Source organism: Bemisia tabaci, unplaced genomic scaffold (assembly GCF_918797505.1).
Source record: "Bemisia tabaci unplaced genomic scaffold, PGI_BMITA_v3".
Taxonomy (NCBI): Eukaryota; Metazoa; Arthropoda; class Insecta; order Hemiptera; family Aleyrodidae; genus Bemisia; species Bemisia tabaci.
The window spans coordinates 87,622-103,101 of record NW_027311741.1 but is presented as its reverse complement, the minus strand read 5'-3'; the positions used below and the strand labels follow the sequence as shown (position 1 = coordinate 103,101).

General features: G+C 32.9%; 1 protein-coding gene across 7 annotated transcripts in view; it reads left to right on the top strand.

The window, feature by feature from the left end:
* LOC140225785 (bromodomain-containing protein 2-like) overlaps nucleotides 1–15,318 on the top strand; it is a 36,534-nt gene extending 21,216 nt beyond the window's left edge. For 2 of the 7 annotated variants that reach the window (XM_072305707.1, XM_072305705.1), the window contains 4 exons: nucleotides 2,094–2,216; nucleotides 4,406–4,437; nucleotides 7,612–7,683; nucleotides 10,317–15,318. In XM_072305707.1, coding sequence (XP_072161808.1) covers nucleotides 2,094–2,216; nucleotides 4,406–4,437; nucleotides 7,612–7,677 — 221 coding nt within the window. In that variant the 3' untranslated portion in view covers nucleotides 7,678–7,683; nucleotides 10,317–15,318. The remainder of the gene's footprint in view (nucleotides 1–2,093; nucleotides 2,217–4,405; nucleotides 4,438–7,611; nucleotides 7,684–10,316) is intronic. The other 5 variants (XM_072305709.1, XM_072305706.1, XM_072305711.1 and 2 more) reach the window with 3 other exon arrangements.
* Nucleotides 15,319–15,480: the final 162 nt, after the last annotated feature.

Genomic DNA, 15,480 nt, shown 5'->3' with positions numbered 1-15,480 from the left:
TAGTCTGAATTATACGAATATACATCGCGTACAACTTAATGTCAAATTACTAGATTTCTCATCTTTTAAGCTAAATGCAAAGGCTACATGGACATTTTTGTCAATTATGGTGCCATTGCCTCTTGAAATTTTAAAAAAAATATTCTCATTATTCATTTTTATCCTGCACTAGTTTTAAAATTTGCTGTTATGCTCTAGTCTCAGCGCAATAAACTTGAGAAGAAAAACTGAAACACAAAATATATCAATCGGGCCATTCAGATTTCCAATCTTGAACCTCTATATATGTATTCACCTCACATTTTCACCACTAAACTTCTAAAATTTAGTCCTCTGTAATTAATAGTTCCTCATTCTGTGGATTCGTCCACTTACATTCTTTCCTTTGTTTACTTTTGGTTGCTGCTCTTGGCTTCAGTGCTTTTTCTTAAATTTCTCCCACCATCTACATACTAATTATGACAATTTTAGCTTACATTTTTGGGAGTTTTTGTATTTTTATGTACTCTTTTTGCCTTGCTATCCAGCAAACTTTGATTTTCTTTGTCATAAATATTAGACTACTTTGTATCCTTCGTACTTTCTACTTTCTATCTTGTTTTTACACTCTTTGTAACTTTTACAATTATAATTCAGTTGTCAGCTGATGCGTTTACCTCAAATATTAAATTTAGAATCTTCTATCATTTGGGTGTCAACCATGATTTGATACAATGAGGGTCTTTTTTACTTGCTAATATTTACCTGTAAGAAGGGACATTACTTAGGTGTAGTTCATGTACAACACATTTCTCTCTATTTTTCGAAAAGAGATGTCCATGAAAAGTGACAAGACTTTGTAGGTAAATTTGATAGTAAATGCATGGAATTAAATTGCTATATTATACTTGTACCCACTGTTGGATTAAAAGGTTATATGTCTCGATGTTTGAAAGGGTTAAGATGCTTGACTGACACCCCTACCCCCTCTCTTTCCACATGATGAAGCCCTAATCCCTCTTCTCATCTAAGTGAGTCATTTACACATTGTGTGCTAATGAGACCTGAGTAAAGGAAGGCTCTAAATCCTTAATTTTGTATTAGAATAAGATCCAAAACCAAAAAAACAATATCTTGAATTATCATTTATGAAAGTGAGAGTGAAACTTTTGATCCAAAGTGTGCTGTCTTCTTTTTTGATTTCTGTAAATAAGTTTAAAGCAATGGCAATGTTTCCTTTTCAATTCGTTTTTGTTTGGCTTTGTTCGTTCGTTTTTTTTGTTTTTTCCCCCTTTTTTGTCTGTTCTTTATTTATTTTATTTTTTTTGGAAGCTTTTTATTCCTATCCTTCTCTGATTTTATGATTTGAAGAAGTAAAATTGTTAATTGCATGGAAATTTAGTTTCTGTCATTTGTAATCGTTCCTAGATCTGAATTTCTTTTGAACAAAATAAAGTCTCCTTTGTGTGTCGTCCGGGGTAGCTTAGTTGTGAAATAGACCTACTTTAAGTTTCTCCATGGAATGTATGCTCGTTTCATTGCTCTGTAGAATGCATTTGATTTTCCGGTTTGTATTTCTCACGTTCATGTTTTTGCATAGTTTGAAATTTTAATTTATTTTCCATCACATTCTCAGTTCATTTTTGTTAAGGATCACTCAAATTCAAATTGTCAACAGAAAATTGTGCCTGATCTTCAGATTTACCATTTTCATAACTAAATGATTAATTACTATATTATCTCAGCATCATGTGTCAGTAATTGTGAAAGCAAAATGTAGATTGCATTCAATGAAAGTTTAAGACTATGAAAGAATTACTTAAAATTGAAAAATATTCAAGGAACCACACAATTTTACACTCACTATAGAAAGTAATGGCCACTATCACCAATAGCCCATTTACACATCCTCATTTTTTCCTGTATCATATCATTTCTGTACTCCTCTTTAGACAAAAATAAATTTCTGAAAGAGAAGAAATTCACACAACAGCCAGACTACGGGGAGAGATTATCATCAAATTTTCTACAAGATTGGTCTAAGATATGCAAAAGGCGAGAGTTAGGTTTGCTGTTCTCTGGCGACTGAACTTACCTCAAGTTAATTGTTATAGATTCAAAAACTAACGGAGCAGGAAACCCAAGAATATCAGCCTCTAGTTCTAGCTCTTCGGACTCGGACTCAAGTAGTTCCAGCTTTTCATCCAGTAGCTCTGACTCAGGTGACCTTGAGTATGGTGAGTCCCTTCACCCTAGGAGTCGACCCGCAGCATCGGCACCAGACATGAAAAAAATCACCCATTCTCTCATATCATCACTCTAGCTTTGTAACTCCTTTTTTCATCAAAATCGGATCATTCAAATTTTCTTCAAGGCCAGAGCTTTCCTTTATTTGTTTTCGACCAAGTTCCTGCGCATTGAAAATTACATCATTGGAGGAGATACCTCTCAACGACTTCCAATACTCGCTCACTAATTTTCTAAAATGTCAGGTTAGATCAATGACTACCCACCCAGTGAAATAATATTGTTTCAACATTGCCTCAATATCTCCAATGACCCTGCATCATTGGAACGAAATATTTGATCAATGTTAAAACAACATTACTCATGAGACAGAAAGCAATATTACTGGTTGATGTTGTACCAAAATTGTAGCTCTAAATTTGAAAAATTACTGTTGGTGCTATTCTTTTTTCAAGCATTACATTTCACATTTGTAATTACTTTTTTGACTTTTTTGTCAGTATTGCCTTGCTATATTCATAGCAAGTATTGAACAAATATTTTTGCAGTCCCTATTTTATTTGTACAGCTTAGCAATGATTTTCTGGCAATCTTGAAGAAATGTTAATAAAAAAAATTACTTTTTCCATAAAAAGTAATTATTTCAAGAATATTGCTTCTGTGCCCTGTGTAGGGTGGGTAGAAGCGTATACATATGTGATTGCAACTATGAGGTTGCTGAGCTTAAAAGCTACATTTTTAATATGAATTTACACAATTGAGTCCTGATCATACATTTTCACCAATTATGCTCTGCGTTATCACTCATTATTTCTTTCAATGATTGGTTATGTAGTCATATTCGGTTTACTTCCAGGAATTTTCAAGGAATGATGAAGCTATAGACCCATTGAACGATAGTTCGATGACGATCCCAGCATAAGCTATTTTTAGTTGCAAAGACCCAAGTTTCTTGTGAGCTCGATATTTGTTCATATTGACTTGTACTGGAGTTATTAATTATCTTTGAAAAGAGAAAAAGTTGAGAATACAAAAGACACTTTTTTCGACTACTTTACTAAAGAAATGAAATTACAAGGTTACCCAAAGCGCTTTCCAATATCTATTTTCTCCTTCTTTTCATTTAAGCATTTTGTTTTGAAGGAAAAAATTTGCCTTGGAAACATAAACCTTTTTTCATCATATTTTACGTTTTCTTTTATCAGGGGAAATTAAAATAGGTCTGAGTTCGGTTCAATTATGGGTACTAGTTCAGTTCAATTTTGGGTACAAGTTCTATTTTGTTTTGAAGAGATTTGTTCGGTGAGGTAGTTATTGCTGATAGCAAGTTCAGGAAAAATTTACCAGTATGCATGACAGTGTAGAAAAGAAAGAAATGCATTTAGTGCGTCCCTCCTCCCCTTCTGCTGTTATGTGTGAAGTTTCCACAAAACTTTAAAGGGAAACTGTGAATGGACTTTGTTCATCAAAAATGTTTTTAAAAAGCCCAAAAAAATGAAACAAGCAAAATTATATCGGAGATCGTAGGCAAAGTGCTGTTGTTTGTCTATTCTTTTTTTTAAATGAAAAAAATAATTTAAACTATAAGTTGCAGTACTTTGTTTTTGTCTTTTCTTTTGAAAAAAATGGGGGTATAGAAACAAACATTTACGTAAAAATGCGTTAGCATGCGTTGTGCTGAAAGAAGATTGTGGTTCTCAGTGTTTGTTCTCGTAGATAAGTAACAGTCTGCGCTGAGGAAATTAGAAGAACATACAAAGCTATGCAAGTATTTCTCTAATAGAATATTGCACCTCAAAAAGGCATTAAGTTTTCCTCTCACAGCACCAAGCATTCATTCAAGAGATGGTTGTTTTCTTTCTATCAATTCTACCCTTTTCAATTCAGACTTTCCCATTTTTGACTCGGACCATCAAGAAATAAAAATGATAAAAAAAAGCATCAATCTGATCTGCACCCTGTTGCTCAAATAACATATAAAATGTTAGCCCTTGCAATGATAGAGACATCTCGTATTGTAACTTAGGTGATTTTTTCAGTCTGGTGGCTGTGACCTGCAGCCTGGGGCCTCTCAATTGCCTTTTCAATTTTTATTTTGCTCCTTTTTTTTATAAATCGAGTATTTTTATCATGTAACTTTGTTTTTTTTTTTTGTGTGTTTTCATGTCTTTCCCGTCAGTTTCTACTTTGACAAGACAAAATCGTTCTTCGGCAAGTGTTCAGTTAGATAGCTTCCAATTGGAGAGAACTAAGCCTGTTTTTGTGTCTATTAAAAATTTAAAATCTTGCTAAACTTTTTTTGCAATTAAGAACATGGCTCTGCAATGTAGAACACCAGAAACTTTAACGCTTTTTTTTCTGTTTTTCTATTTACGATCTCCTTTGTCCCAACCGTGAAAAATTGAAACATGTCAAAGCAGTTCATCCCCTATCCTATAAAAGGAGAAAAATAATGAGACTTTTTAATTTTTTTTCTCGGCAATGACTATCTTTCTGATATCAAATGAACGGTGAAAAGTTCTCTATGTTGAATTACAATCGCCCAGTTCCTTGTCAAGCGAAGATCCCTCTAAATTTCAACCCTGTGAATGACTGTGAAACATGGTTTAGTTTTTTCTTGCTCCTTGTCTAATTGCATGTTGCATCAGTTGTTGTTCTTCTTTAATATATTAGCTGTTGCACATGAGGATATTTTTTTTCTTTTTGCAGTTTTAGTCACTCTAAGTTTTTTGTTCATTCTCAATTCCACATAAACTAGCCAAACTGTGTAGATTTTTTGGTTTGTCTTTTTATAGAAAAATATTTCTCTTGAGATAGCGTCTGCACTTTTCAATTAAAAAAGTCTGAACCGTTAGGTAATGCACTTGTTTAATCGACAACAAAACACTATCACATTGTTTTAATCGGTAACTTGCCATTAGATCCATTTAATTTAGCTGAAGTAGGATTTACTTTACGAATAATACCATCAATTCGTCGTCATCTTGGCACAATGCACTGTTTTCTGCTCCCCCCCCCCTCCCCATCCTCTTCTATTGAGTAATTCTAGTGTGAGAAAGCATATGCAAACTGTTCCAACTGACAGGTTAACCTTGCACCAACGAATCAATGCTAATTAATTCTAAGTTATGATCTTAACATCACGTCCAAATTCTAAGATTTGGAAGTTATGTTTCAAAGAGAGATTTTATAATTGATGGAATGCACTGGATTTTGTTTTTTACCTTTGAGCCCTTATCTTGCTTATCACACTTGATATTACTCTAATTATGTTGTATTCAGTGACCTCTATTGTACATACCTTTTTTATATTCTCCGTCTGTTTGAAAGTCTAAAATGGAATTAATGTTGAAACCTAAAAAGGTTTTTGTTTTGATAGTCTCTTAAATAATCTTTGAATATCACCAATGCAAAAACTGTATGCCGAAGTTCACTGATTTTTTTCTATGATAGAATCGCTCCTCGAGAAAAAATTGTTTTTCAACTCCTTTCTATAACCTTCAATATCGACACAATTTAAAAATTGAATTTATTCTTAACCTTCAATTTACAATCGAATTGTGGTCAATCCTTTATCTTAAAATAATTATGTAATTTTCTGAAGTTGAGCTATTCTGAAAGTTAATTTTAGGATCATTTTTACATGCTCATTATAATCAGGAAATTTCTGGAAAGCTGCGGGTAAAATTAAAACTTTTCAAAAAGCCAAAATCAATTTTTAGGTTTCAGCAATTTACGTTGTTTTTTTTTCCAATTAATTTCTGGCAGTGAATCAACACCTATCATATCATAGGCATCCGTCAACCTAAAACCAACTTTATTTCAAGGAAAATCTTCAAGGAAAAATTCAAGAAATTGCTCTTGCCTGCAAGTGCGCCTCAAAAATTTCACACTTTGCATTGCATGCTGAAGCTGAACAGGATGGAACTAATCGCTAACTCATTTTATCATTTATGCTACTGCTTAAAATTCTTGCTAGATATTTTTTTTAAAAAATTATATTCACTTACTACATTAACCCAGGAAGCTACTCATCACCTCAGTTTTACGTAACAGCATGTTTTGTCAACTAGATAATGTTCATCATTTCAAAACCATAAGGCAGCAAATCTATTTTTATCATCACTGCCACCCCTCTCTAATAGACTTCTCTCTCGGCCCCTTCATGCATATATATTTATTTTTTTTTTTTAACTGCAAACAGACAGAAATGTATATATTTGTTTCCCAGATGAAGGAATATAATTGATTTTGAAGCTTGCAACATTGACATAAATTGTCGGCCTCCTATGGTGTAGTGGTTGTAGCGCTTGCTCTATGATCGGGAGGTCCCGGGTTCGATTCCCGGCCAGGCGACCCGAGTTTGATGGTCTCAAACAATGGTTGCCTGGGACTGGTTCAGTAGGGACGGAGGGGGGATAGGACTTAAAGCGTTGGATTAGCCCTTGAGGGCTATTTGAATAGTAAAAAAAAAAAAAAAAAAAAATGATCCATTTTTAACATAAATACGACAGTGTAGTTTGATTTTTGTTTGTATTTGGAAGATAAACCAATTGAATTTTCAGTCAGCAACTCCGGAATATTTCCCAGTAAAAATGCAATCAGCGGATGGAAATTTTACAGCACTTAGATGTAGTCGGGTTCATTTGTTCAGGAATCAATGATATATTAAGTCGATAAATGAGACCTTTGTGTGATCTTGATAACCTTACTTGAAACTGATAAACTGTCATATGTGCGGCAAAATTTGCACAGTTCTAGGTCCTCTGTTGAATATTTTGTCAGGCTTTTAACTGGTTACATAAAAATGATTCCATAATCTTCATTTTGCATCCAAAAAATTCTCTCCTCATTTTCTTAAATGAATCTAAAAATGTTAACATCAACATAGCTTTTCAACGAATTGAATTCATAAAGAGCAGTTCAAAGTAATTTTAGAAATGGAGGTTTTTGACCGAAATCAGACTTTTTTTTCCATTGCCTAGTATCCACACATGTTCTATTTCCCTACAAAAAGACATAACAACATAATGCATTGAAACTTTCCAAGAGCTTCCCTTACATTACAAATAATTTATTCACAAAATTTCGAATCTAAATGTTGCCTAGTTTTCTCGTTAGAAACTAAAACATCAGAGAAATTTGAGCAATGTTTGATTAAGTCATGCTGACTCTAGTCCAATCTGTCCAAATATATCGATGGCTTAAGTGCAGAACCGCGTATCTCCATTGCGGTGTTTCAAAATTTCCGCTTCTCATTGATAATATTTGTGGGTCCTTTTCTATTCTGACCACTACAATCTGACTTAAATCCTTCATGAGTAAACAATAATAATTTAAAATTATTATAGTCCGGTTTCTAATGTGAGTTTCCTCCTTTTTCAGAATCCAAATCAGGTGAAAACGGAGCATCCCGAGTCAAAGAAGAAATTTAGGAATAACTCTCGTTAAAAAAATGTAAGTTCTGCCGTTTTTCTTCTGTATTTTGTTTTTTTCTGTTCCTTATTTTCTCTTTAGCCACTTAATTTGCTGTTAATTTAATATTACTGAAATTCCTGTTTTTTTGTTTTGTTTTTTTATTCTTCTATTATACTTCCACCTAAAATTTTCAAGGTATCAGATGCAAAATTCCTTCCAGAGCTGGAAGATGACATCTGTACTAATCTTCTTGTCATAAAAATGTATGATTTCTGTGAACCTTTATAGGTTGTGTGATTCTTAAAATTTTAATTCTCACAATCGGCTCTTTCTTTTATAGCAATGAATCAAATGAAAATTTCTTTGATCAGTTCAAATTGTTATAATTAGTCAATGTCATTTCAATGAACTCAGAAATCATTTTCAGCTGTAATGAGTCCTTGACAACTCCTGACACTTCAGTACACTGTATTCAAATATAAGCTCAAAACTTGAAAGCAGAAGGCAGACAATTTTATGTAAGTTTAACAGTAATTGCTACTGGTTACCAGAATAATAATGATTTCGTTTCTTTTTTATTATGACCAATGAGAGAGCAGTAGAGGAAAATGAGGTCGGAATTCAAAAGCGCCTCTCAGTTTCGTTAATAATCTTGAAATTTCCTATCATCTCGTTCTGGATTAAATTTATTAGTATACAGAACTCTTATAAACAGAAAAAGACTGTTGTCTAATATTTATAATGAAAATAATGTAACGAACTCACTTTCTCCCTTTATTTTCCTTCTGAGACCTGTTTTGGGACTTGGTCGGATCCATCTTTAAAGATCGGTCTGGATGTCATGCATCTGATGCTATAATAGCGTTACCAGATTGGTTTATAATCGTTGAAATAAAATAGGTCCATAAATACTCAGTAACATTCAAGCAAAACAAGAATGTTGTGCTCTATCTCACATTGCTAACGATTGGTACGGCAAACAAAATGTGTCTTAGAACATGGATGTCAAATGAAAAGTTATACCAACTTAAAAGGAAAATTGGTAATGACTAAATAAACGAATAAAGAAAATTATCTATAATGAAAGTAGATAATTGGAAAGTAAAGAGGTATTTATTCAAGTACAAAGGTGCACATAGTACTGGTTATTTACTCTTTTACTAGATGATTTTTGTTGGACAGTGAATATCTGTTTAATAATTTGTGTACGTTGGTGTTGGACAAGCCCAGTATGCTCATTCTTGCTATACCTGACAAAGATTGAGAGGCATAACTACGCTGATTATCTGAATTTCTACTTCGATAGTGAAACTCCCTAACCTTGTGTCTTTTTTGCGTTGTTTTAAAATCTGCACTCCCATTTTATTTTCTTGACTGAGAACAAATCAACAGTATTCCTCGAAGTCTTTACAGAGTTTTCTTTGCACAGAGAAGAAAAAGCATGGAAGTTTCTAAGAATTGACAATAACTAGTTACCCATTTACAAAATGAAATGTGACAGGACTCTAAGTTTGCAACGTTGCAAACTGAGATACTTGATTTGAAGTTTCACCATCGAACTCGATCGCTCAAAAGTTTATTTTTCTTACATTTATCTGTTTTAAGGTGTTACAGAAAATTCTTATTCTTGCTTTCCAAGCATTTCCATCATCTTGCCCATTTGCAGTCGTCAAATTTTTTTATGGGTAAATAGGTGGTTTAGATAGGACCATTCGTTCTTATTTAATCCAGGAGGAATGAAATGTTCCTCTGCTCATGTTTTGATGTTATGCGTATTTGATGTCCCGCTCTCACAATCAATATTCCATGTGTTCCTTAATGTATTGTTTTGTGAGTTCTTGAAGTCGCATAAGATATGACTTAACATTTTGACCTGCAAGGCTTGCAACTGTGAATTGTCCGGAGATGATATTGTGATCTTCTGGCCAGAGAATTACAAGCACCATTTGTGTCTAAACACTATTTTCCCAAACTTCTCAAACTTGTTCAATTTATTACGGAAATACTAATGAGCAGGATCCCTTGAAAAGTTTGCCGATTATTTCTGTAGTCATCATGACGAAGTCCTGAAATTTTCGCAAAAGTATATGTGCAAGAGTTTCAAAGAAAAGATTCAAAAAATATTGAGATGTTGGCAACATAGCATCTGTACGTAAATGGCACTTGTGATACTTCGGGCGGAAGGTGGCAGTTTTCTCTACCTATTAGGCATTCTAGCATATCATAGTGTGCTCTTTTTGGGTTTTTTGCGCCCTTATTTTTGTTTTCAAAGCTGTATAGTTTCAAAGGTAAAATTAGAGGTCCTGTAACTAGTAACCAGAGACGAGACCTTCCTCTGGCCTCTTGGCGACAGGTGGAAGCTTTTACTTTTGGGGATTTATCACTTCTAAATGGACAATTATGAGGGAGTAACAGTCATCTTACCTACCAAGTGGATGATGAGCTTTGGGTGACAGCATGAGCCAAACAAGTTTGCAAAACTTAATTCTCAATTCGTTGACCATCGACCTAGTAGGTAGGTCAACAGTTGAATGTTAAAATCCCGAAAGTAAAAGCTTTCACCCTTGCCAAGATATGTACCAGTACCAGTGAAGGATCTCTATTCTCTGCTATTATAACCAACCAGGAAGTGGTTTTTTGTTTTTTCAATGTTTATTGTTCTCATTTTTCAGATACTTTTGATGCAGAGTCGTTTGATGCATTGACTCTTCGCTTTTGATCGAGTGCCCGTTACTGCCTCTCATGATCTCCAACAAATTTTCCTCTCAGATCCTTTCGTTGTACAGTATTATGTTTTCCAACATGTTTAATATAAATAAACGTACTTTATCATCGTACGCTACATGTATATACTATTCGTGTATGTGATTTGTAATTTAAAAATTCAAGTTTTTTCTTCTTCTTTTAATCTGTTTCAGTTTATTTCTGTTTTTGTACTGATTTATTTTATTTCTTCTTTTTTTGTTTCGCATTGACAAATTTTTATTTAATATTCTATTTGTTTTTTATATTTTTTATTCACAAGCGTACTCATTTAAATTTAGTGTTATAAATGAAGTCGTGATACGGTTTTATTCTGATTTACCCCTTATAATTTTTTCAAAATTGAATTTCTGTCCCTTTTATTGTAAAGTCTTCAAATGTAATTTTGAAAATAATTCTTCCTATTTATGTTTGTATAGTTGTAAATCTGATCATTTCATCTTCATACAATTCCTTATTAGTACTGGTTTGTATTTAACTTGAAGTTAATGCTTACTCTTCACAATCAAATTGTTTTACTTTGTTATTGCACATGCTTGTGCCTCAGAAAGGTTTGTCAGCCAGAGAAGAGAGTAGAAAATAGTCATTAAAATAGGTTTCTATTTTTGCCGCAAATTAAGGGAACTCAGTGTTGAAAATTTTCTACTCTATAGTTCCCTCTCAAAAGGCGGGTGCAAATAGCTACTTCTTTCACTATCGTGCCCAATTCAACTGAAGTTTCATGTAATTAGATACTTATAAAGATGAAGTTCTTAGGTTGCTATGTATAGTTAATGTTTAATTTATTATAATAGTAGAGAAATATGTTGTCACCTTCTCTATCCAGATTATATTGAAATTAGTATACTTGCGTTTTTCATAACAATACGTCTTAGCCACTTTTTCTCTTATTTTTTTTATCATGAAAAAATCAAAAACTCTGTATCAATTTTATTTTTTCAGTATTGGTTTCAGTTCAACATCTGAAGATTCTGTTGAACCCCAAATTCATAAGCAAGAAACTCTAAGCGAGAGAGTTTTACTGATTGAGTGACAATTTAATAATACAGATTTCAAATTTTTGTTAGGGTTAATTGATCAAAGACTTGATACTGATATTGAACCTAAGGACTGAATGTTTGAAAAGATTTTTTTTAACCTTCTATTAGTGAAAGAATTTTTCTTAATCCATATCATTTAACTAAGTGAAAATGGACTGCAAATAAAATAATTTTAATTTTATTGTAGCTAGTTTCTGATCAACGAATAAACAGTCCAGCTAATCAAAATGTGCTGAAAAAAATGAAACTTTTTCTCACTTTTGTGTAGAGTTTAACTCCACAAGGAAAAAAAGAGGGGTAGAATGTGAAAGGAACAGAAAAAAACAGAAAATTATCGCCAATTTTGAATTTGCGGTTCAATAATTATGAAACCATTGAGTCACTTTGTAGCGTCCGCATGCGTTCAAGGAGGATTACCCTAACTTAAACAACATTTTCAAAGCTAACCTCTCAAGATGGGTATCTTGAAGATCTCAATTTTAAGGAGATTTAACAGATAATTGTCTTCTTTATTTGTTACTTCATGGTGAAAGGAACCGTAGTACTTTGAGGCCAATTTTTCAGGAGTAATTTCTTCTGTTTTTAATCAAGATCATCCACCCTAACCCTGTTTTGCCATCTAAAATCGACTGAAGTAGATTTGTCGCTCTGTATTTAGAATTTAGCCATTAATTTGCTGACTTATTGTATGGTGCTTTTGCAATTGAAAAGCATATATATCGGAAAACCTTGGATATTTCCTTGGAAATTTTAAAACCACCTATTGCGACACACACACTCAAAAAAAAAAAAAAAAAAAAAAAAAAAGTCAGACTGATTGTACCAATACATTAAATCAAATGTCTTTGTATTAGCTCTTATAATTTGTGTCATGTATTGTCAGAACCTAAAGCCTTTGGAGTAACTGTGACAGTCAGGACTGAAATGCGGAAGAAGCGAAGGAGGTACAACAGAACCTGAGTATTTGATGAACATTTTTTGTGAAGTAGGATAATACAGAATGAATCCCAGCTCCTAACAAAGACGCTGTCTCCATTTATCTTAGCTTTATTGGTCTGCTAAGACGCAGTCCTAACTCCAACGACTACCTGCATTTTTTTTGGTTCTGACAATATCATCACCCTGTCAATTTTATCACTGTGAATAATTTTTACCCTTAATAAATGGAAATTTTCTATCAGAAGTGATAAGCAATCAGCCTTCCTAGGAACTTTTAAATAAGTTTGTTTTAGCTGATTGAGTTCCGAGCGTCCTGATAAGATCTTGAATGATACAGATGAATCTTTCTGTGTCATGCAAGTTCATCTGGACGCGACCTTGAACTTAAGTTAGATTTTGAAGATACCAGACTTTAATGTTGAATAGTGTCTAATATCAAGTAATAATTTAAGCAATTTTCTCTCTGCACTAAAAGAATGATAAGAATCTTTCAACTTAACATAGTTCAATACACAACATTGACACCTTTTTTTAGGGAGATATTCTTATCCCCAGGCGCACTTTCTTTCTTAAAGTAATTCCATAATTTTCATTTTCTAATTTATTTTAATATATTTAATAATGAGTAAAAAATCTATAGAATACAACTTGCCATTTTTTTATTAGTTATGCAAGTATTGCTAGTCACGCAATCCCTTTTTTTATTTCTGTCTCGTACAATTCAATTGATCCTCCTGAAAAGATCCTCCTGGTAAAAATGCAATTTACAAGGGAAAATTCAAAAACTTGAAAGGAAGTTACGTTCTTTCATGAGAGAAACGACGAAATTAACAAGACCGAAAATTCAAGTCATAAAATCCTAATGTGTAGTACATACTCGGGCATATTAGGCTTGACAAATTATTTAGACTTATCTTTCATGTTGACCAATTTTTTTATCGTACCCTGTAACACTTGTTTTTACTATCAGAAGATGGTTTTACTAATAGGTCTCATTCAAAGTAGATCTAACGATGTGTAAGCTTTTCTACCTTTTTAATATCATTAGGCATGATAAACTAGACTTAGAGAATTTTTGTAAAGAGTACCCTGTTTTATACTCTTTCCTCTTTCCTGTCACTATTATTTACATAATCAAGTTAATGATAATACTCCCACCTTACTAGATCCACCTTGAATTTCAGTTTTTAAAAGCTCTCAGGTTCTCTTAATAAGCCTTATGAATTGACTATTTGACAAGATAAGAAGTCTAACACTCAAGACATTTTTCCCCATCAGAATTCCACCTAGGACTTCAAGAACATATAGAAAATTTCCCCAAGTTTACTCAGAAGTGAGAAATTCACTTTTTCAGTTCATGGTCAAATCAGTCAACTCAAAATTCCCATCTATTTGAAAAACTAGAATTGGTGTAAGTAAATTGACTATCAATAACAAATCTTAAGTTAAGTCTCATTTGCTGGGCTCATCCTTCATATAGTTTCACAGTATCTACTCGCTGGAGGTACCATCAAGTATGACATGAGGATTGCCAAAATATGAATCTGAAAAAGATTTATATCAGCAATTTGCTTTGAGTCTACTGCGTTTTATGTGGAATTCTGATGTCTAACTAGGTGTTCCTGTGATTTAGTTCAAACATAGCCTAGTAGTCCTTTCTTCCATTTCAAAGTTCTCACTCAAATATCTCTAAATTTTTGTCAATCTTGTCAGAAGTTCAGGTGTCTCAACTCCCAGTATCTTATATTTTGTTTACCTTTTTAGTATCATACATCAATTCTCAAATCATATAACTTCGTTTTTAGACCAGTTTTTTACTATTGTTTGATTTTCTTATGCTTGAATTAAAATGAACAAGAGATCATTGAATATGATAGCTGATCCTATGGAGCTGAATTTCAGTGTTTTTTGACAAAAGTGAAGTTCCCCAAAAATTTCGAGCTGGTCTCGCATTGCCCTTTGCATCAATACATTCCCCAAGATAAGTGAGGAATTAATCATTGTAAACGGAATATGTATTTTTAACTTGACTTTCTGTGTTTCATTTTTTTTTATATGCATATTCATTGACAGTACATGTTCGTGTTCACATATTATGTGACTGTTCATTGTCGGATATAGGCATGACTGATAAGAATCTACCGGGTGCTGGTTTGGGACTGAACAGTATTTTACTTTAGTCCTAACATACTGGATCTCTGCTTACTAATGGATGAATTCCTCCTTAACTTTCTGAGAATGCACTTATAACAAACAATATTCTGAAAATTTGGAAGCTACTTTTTAGATGAAAGTTCATCCATAGAATTTAAATACTCAGAACTTAGGTACTCCAACATTTGAAAGTAAATTGTAAATCTCACTCTATTAGCAACACATCCTTTTTACTGTTTTACAAAAATCTGCAGCTGTTTAATTTTCTTTTCTTAATTTTTAACTATTTATGTGTAGCCATTAGACCTTTCCTCCTCCGGGACCCCTTCTCCCCCTCTCTTCTGCTTCTTTCTCTGATGTGGTAACCTCAATATTTTAACTGAAACTAGAATTAGTTGAAAATCTAGATCATTCTCTAGATGCAAAGATCTAAGCTCTGACTGAAGTTAATAACTTACATAAAGTACAATAAATAAAATAATTTTTATGAAATTTGATTCTACGTATGTATCATAAAAAGTGCTAAATTATTGTGCTGCTTTCTTTTATATTTTAACTTATTACTCGCTCATCTTCTGAAAATGTAAGGAAGATTAGTTGTTTTTTTATGTGTTAAAAGTATCTGAACTATGATGGGTCATTCCTCTTTCATTTTTAGGGATCCCACTTTTTTGAGATACTGACAATTGTACTTGTCCGAATCATCTTCAATTTTCGTATTGCAGTATTATTGTTATGATTTTATAATGTTTAGAATAATTATTAATTTCATATTCGATTTTTGATTTGTTTTATTTTACTCTGCCTCTTGAAGGAAGTTACGCACCCTAAAATTTTTAAGTTTTCACATTCATTTTGTGTAAAACTGTCCTCCAAATTTGAAGTTGTGGGAAAATTGGGGAGAAATCACAGAGAGCCAGAGTGTTTGGTCCGGAATTAC